Source organism: Octopus sinensis, linkage group LG5 (genome assembly GCF_006345805.1).
Source record: "Octopus sinensis linkage group LG5, ASM634580v1, whole genome shotgun sequence".
NCBI lineage: Eukaryota > Metazoa > Mollusca > Cephalopoda > Octopoda > Octopodidae > Octopus > Octopus sinensis.
The window spans coordinates 21229308-21245625 of NC_043001.1; the positions used below are offsets into that span (position 1 = coordinate 21229308).

At 37.7% G+C, this 16318-nt stretch overlaps 1 protein-coding gene across 4 annotated transcripts in view; it reads right to left on the reverse strand.

Moving 5' to 3' along the window:
• Window positions 1-272: 272 nt before the first annotated feature.
• Window positions 273-16318, reverse strand: part of LOC115212410 (retinoic acid receptor gamma-like) — an 88570-nt gene continuing 72524 nt past the window's right edge. For all 4 annotated transcript variants that reach the window (XM_029781311.2, XM_036503205.1, XM_029781312.2 and 1 more), the window contains exons 4-7: window positions 13538-13749; window positions 9311-9539; window positions 6569-6793; window positions 273-3242 (exon numbers count right to left, since the gene is read on the reverse strand). In XM_029781311.2, coding sequence (XP_029637171.1) covers window positions 3001-3242; window positions 6569-6793; window positions 9311-9539; window positions 13538-13749 — 908 coding nt within the window. In that variant the 3' untranslated portion in view covers window positions 273-3000. The remainder of the gene's footprint in view (window positions 3243-6568; window positions 6794-9310; window positions 9540-13537; window positions 13750-16318) is intronic.

The window sequence follows — 16318 nt, forward strand, 5'->3', positions numbered from 1 at the left end:
TGATTTGTATATATATAAAAAGATATTTGGAAAAAAATATATCAATATATGTTTTGTGATCCAAAACTAGTTGACAGTTAATAGCAATTCAAGTTGTAATAAAATATTGAAAGATTGAAAAAGAAATGTCACAAGCATGAATTTAGGGTACAATTGATATTGAAGATAGACACAAAAATAAATATTATTTCAATGACATACGTTGTATAACAATTGCAGTTGTTTAATATTATTAAAGCTTCTTATATATTTAAAATGTTTTTTTTTAAGAAAAAAAAAAACTTAGGCTTCATAACCAGCGTTTGGATAAGGCACAATATCTACATATCTCAGCAAGATGAAATGTTAGAATTAAGCGTATAAAATTCTAGAGAATAAAGAACCCAGCATTTCATGTGTAAGAAAAATATATGTACCAATTGACTTTTGTCAAAACTCATTCAAATTTAGTTCAGTTTGATTTACTTTAATATTCACAGGGTATCTAGTGATGTCTTTTTTTTCTTTACAAATAAAATTTCACAAAGCAACAGTTTCAGTTACTTATCAGCACCAGTTTTATAAATTGTTACACACACACACACACACACACATATATATATATATACACACTTTTTGACTATTTTTTAATTATATAGTCTTTTTAAATGACCATAATATTAAATGTTGAAATTCATTTATATAACTTTTTTTTTAAACATAGAATAATGTAAAAGATGACTTTAAAAAGAAGGCAAACAAAAAAAAAAAAAAATTACAAAAGGACTAAGCATTCCAACCACAAGAATTAAAGTAAAAATGCAGGTAATGTATGAAATGTGCACTCAGTTCTTTGAATTGGTAACTGATAACAAATCTTAAAAATATATTTCCAATTTGGTGTTCATTTGTAATAATTAATTTCAAATTTATAGAAATGAGAATATATTTTAATATCTCAGCATATGTAGTTCTTCACAAAAAAAAAAAAAAATCCCAAACACACACAAAAAATTCAAAGACACATGAAACATTTATGATACTTTTTTCATGAAGTAAAACTTATTTTAACTGTTACACCACTTATCTGACTCCAAAAATTTGATGGTGTGTGTATGTGTGAGAGTGTATAGAGAGAGAAAGGACGTATGTGTGTTAATGACTTTCTTTTTGAAATGTATGCAAATTTTCTTTCTATTTAATCTTATGTAAAATATTCAGAAAAAGGACTAAAATAAGAAAAAAGCTTAAATTAGTTGGAAAATGTAGGAAATATTTTTATGAATTTAACACAAGAAGTAAATTAAATCTATAGAGTTGACAAGGGTTGGCTACAAACTTGAGCACTGGTAATAAATGAAGTTTTTAAATAGCCTTAATAAAATTTCAATAATATATATATATTTTAATAAATTTCACATGAATTGATGATGTGGAAGAAAATGGAAACTTTTACACTTTTCTTAAAGACAATAGCACCACCATAAGTCGGAAAAAAAAAAAAAAATCCACAAAGCTTAAATCATGAACTCCATTAAAAAGAACTAATTCCTACGCTAATTAGTCCATTTTGTAACCACTTCAATTTCAGACTAGAAGCTAATTAATTTAATATAATCAACTGGAATGGAACCAAGTCTCTTTTCTTTATCTTAATACATAAAAATATTCCTAACACACACACACACATATATATATATTATATATGCACACACATACATGAGGAAGTGGACAAATGAAGGAAAATGACACTCGACATAGGATGATTCTTGACATAGGAGTTACATATATTATCATATAAAACAGTTTGATTTAGCTCCATGCAAATAATATATATATGCCAACAAACTATGTGTGTTATAACAAAAAAATATAGACATATACATCTTAACAGAACAGTAAGTCGTTAAATTTAGGCCTGCAAAATTACTGTCAAGTTATTAAGTAATATTCAGTGTACTAAGTTCTCAAAAAAAAAAAAAGTTTCTTTTTCTTCTTCCATATACAAGATCCAGATTCAAATGTATCCAGATAACCATCTTCACAAGGCAACAGAATATATGACGTTATGTCTTGAACATACTGAGCAATTATTGGTTCATGAACCACATATCTGGTTCCATTCTTCAAGTACTCAATGGTAAACAGTGTATTCACACCATCAAATATCCACAAGTAGAGAATCACACAGATTTGAAATTAAAACAATTCAATGGTTATTGTTATCACACTCCCCAAAAGAGCCGGCCAGCAGTTGGTACTTTGTAGTCAAATATGCTTGTTGTGATTTTTTTTTATTCATGTGATATCACTCATGTGATATGGAAGCAAAGAAAAAATTTAAGAAAAAAAAAAAAAAAAAAACCAATGAAATTCTGCAATGAAATATTTCTAATATCACAATTTAGTTTCTTCCACTAAATATTTTGAGGACTTATAATTACTTTTTATCTTTAACATGAAGGCTAAATCTTGGATTTTAAAACAGATTTTAAAAAAAAAGAAAAAAAGTATATTAACTTAGCCATCAAAAGGTATTAACCCTTTTACATCATTTTGTAGAAATTCAAATTTTTTTCATTTAAATTAAATTTAAAAACAAAACAGATACACGCACACACATATACAAAAGTATGTATATGTTCTCAGACACATAGACACACAAAGTAACAATCATGCATACATGCATATGTTATAACTGCATATCACTTGAAGAATAGGAAGCATGCAACCTATTTCGAATTTGTTAGACACTTTCTGATCCAGTATAAATCATTCAAAATAAATTTATAATGAAATATAATCCATACAACTGAGTACATTTCTTATAAGTTGCATGGTATCAAATAAACACTATCTTTTAGTGCAAAATGAAGTCTTTTTGTTATGAAAGAAATGTTGAAATTTTGGTAATGAAATTTTAGATAAAAATATCAATAAATGTCTGGTAAAAAGTATTTTAAGACCTGCTTTCAAACAGGGTTTAGCTTCCGGTCAGAAAATAGCAATAGAAGATCAATGTCATATTGTCATAATTTCATAAAGAAGCGGATTTTCTCTAAAAACAGCCCATTCCACTTTCATTGAATGTATGAGCTTAACATTCCATTCCGTAAGAGTTCGCAATGACATAAGACGATCAAAGATCTTTGCAAGGCGTTGTTTACTCGTAGGATCTCTTTGAGTCAAAAAGTAATCGAGACAATTGACTAATTTCAGCTGAATTTCTTCAACTTTCTTTGGTTCCTCAAGAGTGCACCTATCTGTAAAAAAGAAAAAAAAGGGAATAGAATGCAATTAAAAACTAATAGAATTAAGACAAAGTCAATTATAGATTGAATAAATTAAAACTATCACATTCTTTTCTACTCTAGGCACAAGGCCCAAAATCTTTGGGGAGGGGGCCAGTCAATTAGCTTGACCCCCAGTATGCAACTGGTACTTAATTTATCAACCTCGAAAGGATGAAAGGCAAAGTCAACCTTGGCGGAATTTGAACTCAAAAACTATTATCTTAGTTGATGTGTGTGTGTGCTTGAAAGAGGACAGAGTTGATCACTTTAAGAAAATATATTTTTCTTCTTTATTGTAATTCAGATGTTGCATTTTTATAGAATTTTAAACAACAGGGAAGTCACATGGATAAGTAGTTTAGGGTATTTGGCTCAAGATCATAAGATTGTGAGTTCAATATCTGGGGGTGCATTGTGGCCTTGAGCAGGACACATTATTTCACGTAAGCAGCTAACTGGCTACCATGCCAGTGGCATGTAAAAAGTACTATTCGAGCGTGATCATTACTAGCGTGTCTCCTTACTGGCACTTTGCCGGTGGCACATGAAAAAACATTTGAGCGAGGTCGTTATCAGTGTTGCTGGACTGGCTCCTGTGCAGGTGGCATGTTAAAAAACACCATTTGAGCTGGCCATTGCCAGTACCACGTGACTGGCCCTCGTGCCGGTGACACGTAAAAGCATCCACTACACTCTCAGAGTGGTTGGCGTTAGGAAGGGCATCCAGCTGTAGAAACTCTGCCAGATCAGATTGGAGCCTGGTGGAGCCATCTGGTTCACCAGTCCTCAGTCAAATCGTCCAACCCATGCCAGCATGGAAAGCGGACGTTAAACGATGATGATGATGATGATGCTCCAGTCCACTTGTACTTGCATTTCGAAGGGCCAGTCTTGTCACGTTCTGTGTTGTGTCGAATCTCTCTGAGAACTGCATTAAGGACATGCATGTCTGTGGAGTGCTCAGCCACATGCATGTTAATTTCACAAGCAGGCTGTTCCGTTCATCGGATCAACTAGAACCCTCATTGTTGTAACTGACAGGGTGTCGGTTAAACAACATGCTCATTCTTCTTGTACATAAAAATGACAGCTCCAGTTATAAAAACACCAGTAATCTTCATTTGTAAAAGGTTAAGAATGAATATTTTAAAGTCTACGAAGAACAAAATGAAGATTTCTAGAAACTTTGTTTATATTTCATGGTTTTGCTCATCACTGTTTGGGAGAAACAGTGAGGTTGTTTTTATTTCTATCTGAAATTGCATCTGGCCATTTTGCACTTTTAAAGAGCAGTGGGAGAAAGAAGCACCCTTACTTGAAAAACAAATAAGAGGTGGTTACAGGAAGGGTGTCCAATTGTAAAATGCTGTACCAAATAAATCCCCTTCCAACTAGGATCTCACAGAAAACAAAGAACATGTAAAACAAACTAAACAAACACATAATTCCTTAACTTTTGAAGGAGCTTCAGAATGTTTCAATATAGAAAACAGATAAATAGTAGTTGTGATACCTGTGCCGGTGGCACATAAAAAGCACCATCTGAACGTGGCCGTTGCCAGCGCCGCCTCGACTGGCTTCTGTGCCGGTGGCACATAGAAAGCACCATCCGAACGTGGCCGATGCAGCACCGCCTCGACTGGCTTCTGTGCCGGTGGCACATAGAAAGCACCAACTGATCGTGGACGATGCCAGACCCCCCCTGGCACCTGTGCAGGTGGCACGTAAAAAGCACCCACTACACTCGCGGACTGGTTGGCGTTAGGAAGGGCATCCAGCTGTAGAAACACTGCCAGATCAGACTGGAGCCTGGTGCAGCCTCTGGCTTCCCAGACCCCGGTCGAACTGTCCAACCCATGCTAGCGCAGAAAACGGACGTTAAACAATGATGATGATGATGATGATGATGATAAAGGATTCCCTGAGGAAAATCAAATTACTGAATTCAGATAACCATTGACTATTCTATTAGTTATTTATTTGCTAAATGCCTAATTATAGATAAAGAAAAGTGCTAGATAAATATGTTATGCTGTCAAGTAAGGAGTGGTGTTTGGTGTAGTGAATAAGGAGAATTCACTTTGTAAACCTGACAGCTGCACCTCAGTTGTGGACAGGAGCACTGGCCATCAATTACTACACAGCTCTCACTAATGGTTCCCTCCCAGAAGTTTGTAGTGTACACTGACAGTCATACCACGGCTCCTCACTTTAGTGAGTGAACAAAACTATGTAGAGGGTATCAGCAATCTCAGAAGAATTACTATATAAGAGACGTCACCCCTTAAAAGCACTAAAGACTGAAATGATAAGGCAAAACCCAATATGGTCAATGGCTCAGAAGGTAAGCTGTATAGTGCACCTAGGGTATATTTTTGTTGGAATCCAGATTTGTAGTCAGCCTCCATGCAAGGAATAAGGACCCTGTCATGTACACTGTTGCACCTATTGAAAATCATAGACCATAGATGGAAATCCTTGATATTCAAGAGTAGATGACTCCAATCAATCAATCAATCAATCAATCAATGAATCAATGAATCGATAAAGTTTGGAGACCATTCAGATTGGATTTATTCAATCTAAGTTAACTAAGTCTTGTTCTGTTGTGTGTGGGGAGAGTCATTTTCTTTTTGTGCCTTATAATGTAACACACTCACCGGTAAAATTTCCACTTCTTTCTTATTTTTATTTTCCTATAATTTCCGTTGCGTCTTGCAACCTTTTCAATAGTCTTAACTCTGTCCGTTATTTACACTGCGTTCCTTTTTGTTTGTTTGTACGCATGTGTGTGGGTCAGTGTGTGTGCCTATGCATGCATGTATGTATGTATGTGTGTATGTATGTATGCATGTATATATGTGTGTGTATGCATATATATATATATATATATATATATATGTATGTATGTGTGTGCATCTGTATGTACGTATCCTGCATATTATGTGCTTGCATGTGTTTGCATATGTATGCACCTCTGTCTTCTTGTGTGTGCATGTGTGTGTGTGTTTTGCAACTATGTACCATGTTTGTATGTATGGATGTGCATCTCTATATGTGTCTTTGTGTGGAGTAAAGTGTGTGTGTGTATATATGGTCATGTGTTTCAGTCTGTTCATATAACCTATGTACCTATCCGTCTGTATGTTGATCTGTTTATTTTCATATCCATATGCTACAAAAAAAGTCTTGGTTTTCAAGAATTTGTAAAATAAGTATCAAAGAATATTCTAAAAGACTAGCAAGGATACAGAAAGTCTATTTTTAAAAGGAGAATTGGGGAATTTCTTACTCACCAACTGACATAATACTGATAGCTTGTATCAAACCAATTTCATCACAATCCAGATGTAATTTCTGTAATCCTTCACTAAAATGAAATACTGCTTCTAAAAAGTCTCGGTCCCATATTCGTGATATTTCTTCAAAATGGTAACAAGCTCCATTTTGTCCCATTGCGACTTTTAAAACTGGGTTCATCATATTAAAATTGCCTAGATACCAAAATTCAAATCGAGATGCTGAAATATAAATAAAAGAAAAAAGATAAATTATAAAAATGAAAATGAAACAAGGAACACATAAAAAAACGCCAACAAGACTGAATCATTTGTGAGAGCCATGCAGACCATGTACAAAGATGCTGAGAGATAATGATTATATTACCAAGATATTTAACCCTTTAGTGTTCAGATTATTCTGTCAAATGTGATGTTTGTTTATTTAAAATGGTTTGAATTAATCATGCATTATCTTGTAGTTTAGAGATTTCGGTGATGTGTTTTTTTTAGTTTTAGAATGATATGGTAGGGCTGAGGTAAGAGGCAAGATCTGGTCAGTTTCAATATAAAACAGGTTAAATATTCTGGCCGGATATGGCCGGTTTGAATGCTAAAGGGTTAACATCGTAGGAGTGGGTGTGTGGTAAGTAGCTTGCTTACCAAACCACATGTTTCCGGGTTCAGTCCCACTGCGTAGCACCTTGGGCAAGTGTCGTCTACTATAGCCTTGGGCCGACCAAAGCCTTGTTAAACGATGATAATGATTGCTTGGTCAAATGTAATGCTCATTTATTCTCATTCTTTTGAATTTGTCATGCATTATCTCACAGCTTTCAAATTTCAATGATGTGGTTGTTTATTTTTAGAATGTCATTGTTGAGTAGTTTTAAGAGGCTGGATCTCCTTAGTTCGAACATAAAATAGGTAGACTATTTGGGTTGGATGTGGCCAGTTTAAATACTAAAGGGTCAAAGCAACCCTAGTAAAGATAAACGTTTTAGTTAGCAGGAAACATGACATAACTCTTCTACCATCAATATTTTTATAGCTTAGGAAAAAGGAAATGAAATGATGACCCCTGCACCACATCAAGTAAGCTTTTTGTATTTTATTTTTTTACATAGAAAGTTTTAATCAAATGATATAAAATTTGTTTCAATGAAAGATAAATCTTGTATATACACTGAAAACAAAATGCAGCTGTAAACTCTTTTTTGTCTAGAAAAATAGCAGCAGAACAAAGTTTGAAGCAATTATTACAGACAGTTTATCATCATCATCATCATCCTCATTTAACGTCCGCTTTCCATGCTAGCATGGGTTGGACGATTTGACTGAGGACTGGCAAACCAGAAGGCTGTATGAGGCTCCAATCTGATCTGGTAGAGTATCTACAGCTGGATGCCCTTTCTAATGCCAACCACTCCGAGAGAGTCTATATGTGTGTGTGTGTGTGTGTGTGTATATATATATACATATATATAGAGGGGGAAAGAGTGAGAGAGAGAGAGAGAAAGAGATAGATAATCTGTACATAAGATGAAAAACAATTTGCAAAGAATCGTTTGATATATTGAAAAAAGTTTTTTCTTATTTATTGGTACATGAGGCTGTGGTTAAAAAGTGTGCTTTCTAATCATGTAGTCTTGGGTTCAGTCCCACTGTGTGTCACCTTGGGCAGGTGTCTTCTACAATAGACATGGGTTGACTAATGCTCTGTGAATGAATTTGGTAGATGGAAACTGAAAGAAGCTTATTGTGTGTGTGTGTGTGTGTGTGTGTATATATATATACATATATATAGAGGGGGAAAGAGTGAGAGAGAGAGAGAGAAAGAGATAGATAATCTGTACATAAGATGAAAAACAATTTGCAAAGAATCGTTTGATATATTGAAAAAAGTTTTTTCTTATTTATTGGTACATGAGGCTGTGGTTAAAAAGTGTGCTTTCTAATCATGTAGTCTTGGGTTCAGTCCCACTGTGTGTCACCTTGGGCAGGTGTCTTCTACAATAGACATGGGTTGACTAATGCTCTGTGAATGAATTTGGTAGATGGAAACTGAAAGAAGCTTATTGTGTGTGTGTGTGTGCTCTTGTCATGACATCATGTGAGGATTGCCAATTAGCATCACCATGCTAATGTCAATAGCGTCATCAAAATAAATATCAAATGGAAATTGTAGTTGTGATACCTGTGCCGGTGGCACGTAAAAAGCATCATCCAAACGTGGCCGATGCCAGCGCCGCCTTGACTGGCTTCTGTGCTGGTGGCACGTAAAAAGCGCCAACCAATCATGGCCGCTGCCAGCCTCCCCTGGCACGTAAAAAGCACCCACTACACTCACAGAGTGGTTGGCTTTAGAAACACTGCCAGATCAGGTTGGAGCCTGGTGCAGCCTCCTGGTTTCCCAGACCCCAGTCGAACCGTCCAACCCTTGCTAGCATGGAAAACGGACGTTAAATGATGATGATGATGATGATGATGATGATGATGCAAGCAGTGTTGTTTGCTTTCTGTCTTCCATGGCAATAGATTACCTCACTCAGAATAAGTGATAGTTGGTGACAAGAGGGGTATCCAGCTGTAGAAAATGTGCCTCAACAAATTCTGCTTGACCCATGCAAGCATGGAAAAGTGGACATTAAAGATGATGATGGCAAAAATAACCTCTGCCACATTGTTTCCCAAAATCATAAAGTGTATGCTGCTGATAAAGTTACCACTAATGAACATGAAAAAAAACTTCTAACGTACCTTTGATGAGACTGCTCTGATCACTTATTGTCAAATTCTGGAAACATGGAATTGATTTAGAAAAATTTACAAAACGCCGGACATTTTCTTCCATTGATTTGGCATACACTTCCATTAGATGGAGTCGATTATCTAAGTCAATGCCTGTGGAATGGTAGAATGAATGATATTCCTCTTTTGATATTGCTGGTAACTCACCAAACACAGACTCTTTCAGTTTATATTCTTCCTAAAAAGGAGTCAAAAAACAAATCAATGAATTACATTGAAAAAAAAAAAAAAAAAAAAGTAAATTCATAAATAACTTAAAATTGCAAGTAGTTATACATTGTCCATGTAGTTACACATGGAAAATATATAACTACAGTTTTGAACTTTAAGTATTCCTGATACTTCTATGGAGGCACAATGACTCAGTGGTTAGGGCAGCAGACTCATGGCTGGAGGATCACGGTTTCAATTCTCAGACCGAGCATTGTGTGTGGTTATTGAGCAAAAACATCTAAAGCTCCAACTTTCTCTCACTCTTTCTTCCTGTTTCTTGAGTAATGCTGCGATGGACTGGCGTCCCGTCCAGCTGGGGGGAACACATATGCTACAGAAACTGGGAAACCGGGCCCATGAGCCAGGCTAGGCTTGAAAAGGGTGCATAAATATAATAAAAAAAAGAGATACTTCTACAAGGTACAGACCAACTTAAATATACATGAACACACACTGCATAGTAGCCTGGGGCTATAGTAGATGATAACTGATCAAAGTGCTGCCCAGTGGGACTGAACCCAAACCATGTGCTTGCAAAGCAAACGAAGAAACTTCTTTACTGTACAGCCATGCTTGTACCTATATATATATATATATATATATATATATATATATATATATATATACTTGAATGCATATTTTTGCTATGAGGTTTTCAGGTTGGTATACAAAATGGATCTGATTTTGTTATCAGCTGAATGTACATGCATGCATAAGTATGTGTGTGAATATATACACTTGAAAACAAGCATGGGTTAATGGCAGGAAGAGCATCCAGTTATAAAACAATTAATACCTGAAGAACCAGTTCAGGGCATTAGATTGGCATTCTTTAATATCAGTTCTAGCTCTTTGTGTTCTGAGTGCAGAGGCCATTCTCTCCGGACAGAATTTTGTTTGGAAATCTTTTAGCGAGTTACGCACATATTACAGTGTGTGCATGTATGTATATACAACACACACACACACCACACACACACACAAACACACAGTAATATTGATTTCAAATTTTGGTACAAGGCCAGCAAATTCAGGGAAGGGGCTAGTTGACTTTATTGACCTCAGTGCTCAACTGGTATTTATTTTATTGGTCTTGGAAAGATGAAAAGCAAAGTCTACTTTGGCGGAATTTGAAATTAGAATGTAAAGACAGATGAAATGCTGTCAAGCATTTCATCTCACACAAAAACGATTATAATATAATAATAATAATAATAATAATAATGAAATTATTGTATAGACTGCTCAGGTGCACCACAACTTGTCAAAAGTGTGTATAAAGCATATGCAGTAATGTACAAATGTCTGGGAAGTGAACAGTGTATGAGTCAGATACATGCTTGTGTGTGTATGGAGGGGAGAAAATCAGGTGTAGTGTTGGCAAATCTCAGGAAGCATGGAAGTTTTGAAGGATGCAGTGCTCCGACAACTAACATCTAATGCCGGCAGTTTGTTCCATGCTTCAGCAACTCTTAGCATGAAAAATTTCCGAAAGTCATGGGAGCTGTGCTGTTTTCTGACTTTGTAAACATGTCCACGGGTCTGCCAGCTCATTGGCTTATACACACACTGTAATATAAAATGAATTACTAAAAGGCAATGGGAAAGAATCAATTTGAAGTATATGATTTAATATAGTTTTCAGAACTATATTAAGATGTAGGACAAGTTACTGCGATAGCCTGGGATTCAGAGGTCCTCAGCTCTTCAATATCCTCCCGAAGGACCTGAGAGACCTGCATGTTGTGGATGTAGGTGTCTTCAAAATAAAGCTAGACCTCTTCCTGTCAGGTGTCCCAGATGAACCAACTTTGCGGCAGGAGGTGCGGATGAGGGCAGCTGCATCAAACTCTCTCATGCACCAAATGGCAATTGCTAAGAAGCATTTGTGAAGTAACATTATGTAGCAACACCAAATGGCGGTGCCCCAGCATGGCCACAGCTCGTGAGCTGAAACTAGATGACCCCCCCCCCCACCAAAAAAAAAAACTGATAAATTGTCTACTTCAAGTTTCACGCAACTGTTTACCTAATATCTCTGAGGGATATATTATATATATCTATTAAAAATTAAAGGATCTTTGGACAATGAAAAGTAATAAACGGTGTGGCTGTGTGATTCAGAAACTTGGTCTCTGGTGTGACACCTGGGGCAATTGTCTTCCACTATAACCCAGGGTCAACCAAAGACTTGAGAGTGGATTTGGTTGAAAGAAACCCGTCATATATACATATATGAGACAGAGTGTGTGGGTGCATGCGTGCGCAAACCTTTGTATAGACATCATGTGATGGTTATAAACAAGTGTCGTTGTCATACAAATAATGATCAATCTTACATGAAAAATGTGTGTGGATATGGGGAAATATTACCATGCTTGGAAACAAGAGAAGCTAGCGACAGGAAGGGCATCCAGTTTTAGAAATTCTGCCTTGACGAATTCCATCTGACCCATGCTAGCATAGAAAAGTAGACGTTAAAACAATGATGATTTAGCTTCCAGTCGTAGGTATCATAGGGAGATAATTTAGCTTCAACTACGTAGTTACTTCCCTTGTATCAGCAAACATAATTTCAGTCCTAATCTGCAGCACGGAATTTTGTCAGTGAACAGGTCGCGTTCTCAAAGTGACGAAAATATTTTGACAAATTAAATTTAAATGTTGAAGTGAATCTAACGGATTTTGTGTGTTTCTTAAATAGCTTATAAACACCTTCCATGCTGCAATTTTTTTCGTTCCAGCACACAATCTCAGATCAGGTGACTTGCTATGCAAGTACATTACCGTAAATATAATACTAAGATTACTAATTTCTCGGAAAGTAACTGTTAAGCAAAGGGCAGAGTGGGTTGTGGAAATGGGTGCATAAAAAGGATGAAAGATATATTGGGATGACACAGGAAGTTCCATATGAGTTTATGCATGTAGTAAATATAAGGATCACTAAAGGACGTGGCTACATTGAAAGTAGGCTTCAATCCAGGTTATAAGGTCAATAAATAAGCTTAGGATCCCTGCTTGCTCTTTAGTCTTGTAGTGATATTAGCTTCCAGAATTTCAACAGAAACTTGTCAAAGTGGCAACACTTGCCCCAAAACTCTGAGCCTGTACTTTTTGAGGCTGTTTAGTGTGGAGGTCTGTTTAGTGTGAAGGCGCGTGGCTCAGTGGTTAGAGCGTCGAGCTTACGATTGTGAGGTTGTGAGCTCGAATCCCGGACCGGGCTGTGTGTTGTGTTCTTGAGCAAGACACTTTATTTCACGTTGCTCCAGTTCACTCAACTGTAGAAATGAGTTGCGACGTCACAGGTGCCAAGCTGTATCAGCCCCTTTGCCTTTCCCTTGGACAACACTCGGTGGTGTGGAGAGGGGAGGCCGGTATGCATGGGCGACTGCTGGTCTTCCATAAAACAACCTTGCCCAGACTTGCGCCTCAGAGGGTAACTCTCTAGGTGCAAACCCATGGTCAGAGTCTGACCGAAGGGGGTCACACAAAGTGTGGAGGTCTATTTGGCAGTGCTTAACAGAAATTCCTTTGTGCCCTTTATGTATATTCATCATTTAGTAACCACTTTTTTCATGCTTTCACAGATTAGATGGAATCTGTTGAGGCAGATTTTCTATGGCTGGATGCCTTTCCTGTCGTCAACCCTCACCTGTTTGCAAGCAAGGTAATATTTCACCATGACCAGAAATAATTTTCATAGAGGACTAGAAAAAAAAAATACGAGGAAGACTGAAAATGAACATCCTCTGTATGATAGTAATGCTCGTTTATAACCATCACTTCATGTTTAGATAATGATGGACACACACACACACACCATGGGCTTCTTTCAGTTTCTATAACAAAAACTACTCACAAGACTTTGGTCAACCTGGAGCTATAGCAGAAGACATTTGTCCAAGGTGCCAAGTAGTGAGATTGAACCCAGTGACTACATGATGAAATATAACAACTTACATAATAAATTCGCTGTCGTCTTTTTACTTCCTCTTCATCAAAAACACATTCCTGACCATAGATGTCATGGGCTTTTGTAATGATTGCAATGAGTTCTTCAAGATCTTCATCTGAGTTGCCAAGAGGTGGAGAAAGTTCAGCTTTCTGCAAACGTTTTACTTCTTGAATATCTTTAGTTCTTTTCTCTAAGGTGTAGCGTCCTGTTTTAATAGCTAAAAATTCAAACAGAGAAAAGAAAACTCTTTATTAATTGTTTTTCTTCAAATTACATTTTCTAGTTATTTATTTCAACTCAATCTAAAATCAGATGATACAACAAGAAGTATTAATGGTGAATATGATATAAATTTCAACATAAAAAACACTCTTATTTTTTTTTTACTCTTTTACTTGTTTCAGTCATTTGTCTGTGGCCATGCTGGAGCACCGCCTTTAGTTGAGCAAATTGACCCCAGGACTTATTCTTTGTAAGCCTAGTACTTATTCTATCAGTCCCTTTTGCTGAACCGCTATGTTACAGGGACGTAAACACACCAGCATCGGTTGTCAAGCGATGTTGGGGGGACAAACATATACACACACACACACATACATACATATATATATACATATATACGACGGGCTTCTTTCAGTTTCCGTCAACCAAATCCACTCACAAGGCTTTGGTCGACCTGAGGCTACAGTAGAAGACACTTGCCCAAGGTGCCACGCAGTGAGACTGAACCTGGAACCATGTTGGTAAGCAAGCTACTTACCACACAGTCACTCCTACGCTATGTTAGCTATTTAAAAACATACATTGCCTCATGGAGGCAATGTGGCCAATGCTGGTGTCATGTAACTGGGACCCATGCTGGTGGCACATAAAAAGCATCATTCGAGTGTTGGGCCTCATGGAAGCAATGTGGCTGATGCTGGTATGACATAACTGGCACCTGTGCCGGTGGTATGTAAAAGCACCCATTACACTCTCAGAGTGGTTGGCGTTAGGCAGGGCATCCAGCCATAGAAAGCATGCCAAATCAGACTGGAGTCAAATGCAGCCTCTCAGCTTACCAACCCTGCTCAAACTGTCCAACCCATGCCAGAATGGACAACAGACGTTAAATGATGATGATACAGAAACTGTTAACTTTCCTTAAGTATTTCTGTGGCATCAAATCTTTTGTTGCACCAACTGCAACCTCATCACTGATGCAGTTCCACTGTAATAGAACCATGTCAGTGACAAGTATGCAGTTAGTGTGGTGAAAATTTTGCCACCAAGTAAAAAAATTTTAATCCTTTAGCATTTATACCACAGGCGCAGGAGTGGCTGTGTGGTAAGTAGCTTGCTTATCAACCACATGGTTCTGGGTTCAGTCCCACTGCGTGGCACCTTGGGCAAGTGTCTTCTGCTATAGTCCCGGGCCGACCAAAGCCTTGTGAGTGGATTTGGTAGATGGAAACTGAAAGAAGCCCATCGTATATATGTATATATATATGTATGTGTGTATGTTTGTGTTTGTCCCCCTAGCATTGCTTGACAACCGATGCTGGTGTGTTTATGTCCCCGTCACTTAGCGGTTCGGCAAAAGAGACCGATAGAATAAGTACTGGGCTTACAAAGAATAAGTCCTGGGGCCGAGTTGCTCGATTAAAGGCGGTGCTCCAGCATGGCCGCAGTCAAAATGACTGAAACAAGTAAAAGAGTAAGAGTATGCCGGCCATATCTGGCCTAAATAATCTACTTGTTTTATCTTCAAACTGGTCAGATCCAGCCTCTCACACTTTACATACATTATTATTCTAAAAATAAACACTCACATCATTGAAATCTCAAAACTACAAGGTGATGCATGACTAATTAAAATCAATATACTCTCTTTTTACTCTTTTACTTGTTTCAGTCATTTGACTGCGGCCATGCTGGAGCACCGCCTTTAATCGAGCAACTCGACCCCGGGACTTATTCTTTTGTAAGCCTAGTACTTATTCTATCAGTCTCTTTTGCAGAACCGCTAAGTAACAGGGACATAAACACACCAGCATCGGTTGTCAAGCAATGCTAGGGGGACAAACACACTCACACAAACACACACACGTATAAACAAATCAAAATAGATGAACATCAATGGAATTTGTATCTTTGTGGTACCCAGTGCCGGTGGCACACAAGAAAACCATCCAAACGTGGCCGTAGCCAGTCCCGCATCGACTGGCCTCCGTGCTGTGGGCACGTAACAAACACCATCCGATCGTGGCGGTTCGCCAGCCTCATCTGGCACCTGTGTCGGTGGCACATAAAAACACCATCCGAGCGTGGCCGTCTGCCAGCCTCGTCTGGCACCTGTGTCGGTGGCACATAAAAAACACCATCCGAGCGTGGCCGTTTGCCAGCCTCGTCTGGCACCTGTGTCGGTGGCACATAAAATCACCCACTACACTCTCGGAGTGGTTGGCGTTAGGAAGGGCATCCAGCTGTAGAAACACTGCCAGATCTGACTGGCCTGGTGCAGCCTTCGGGCTCCCCAGACCCCAGTTGAACCGTCCAACCCATGCTAGCATGGAAAGCGGACGTTAAATGATGATGATGATGATGATATATATATATACGACGGGCTTCTTTCAGTTTCCGTCTACCAAATCCACTCACAAGGCTTTGGTCGGCCCGAGGCTATGATAGAAGACACTTGCCCAAAGTGCCACGCAGTGGGATTGAACCCGGAACCATGTGGTTGGTAAACAAGCTACTTACCACACAGCCACTCCTGCGCCTAATATGAATAAATAAACACTACA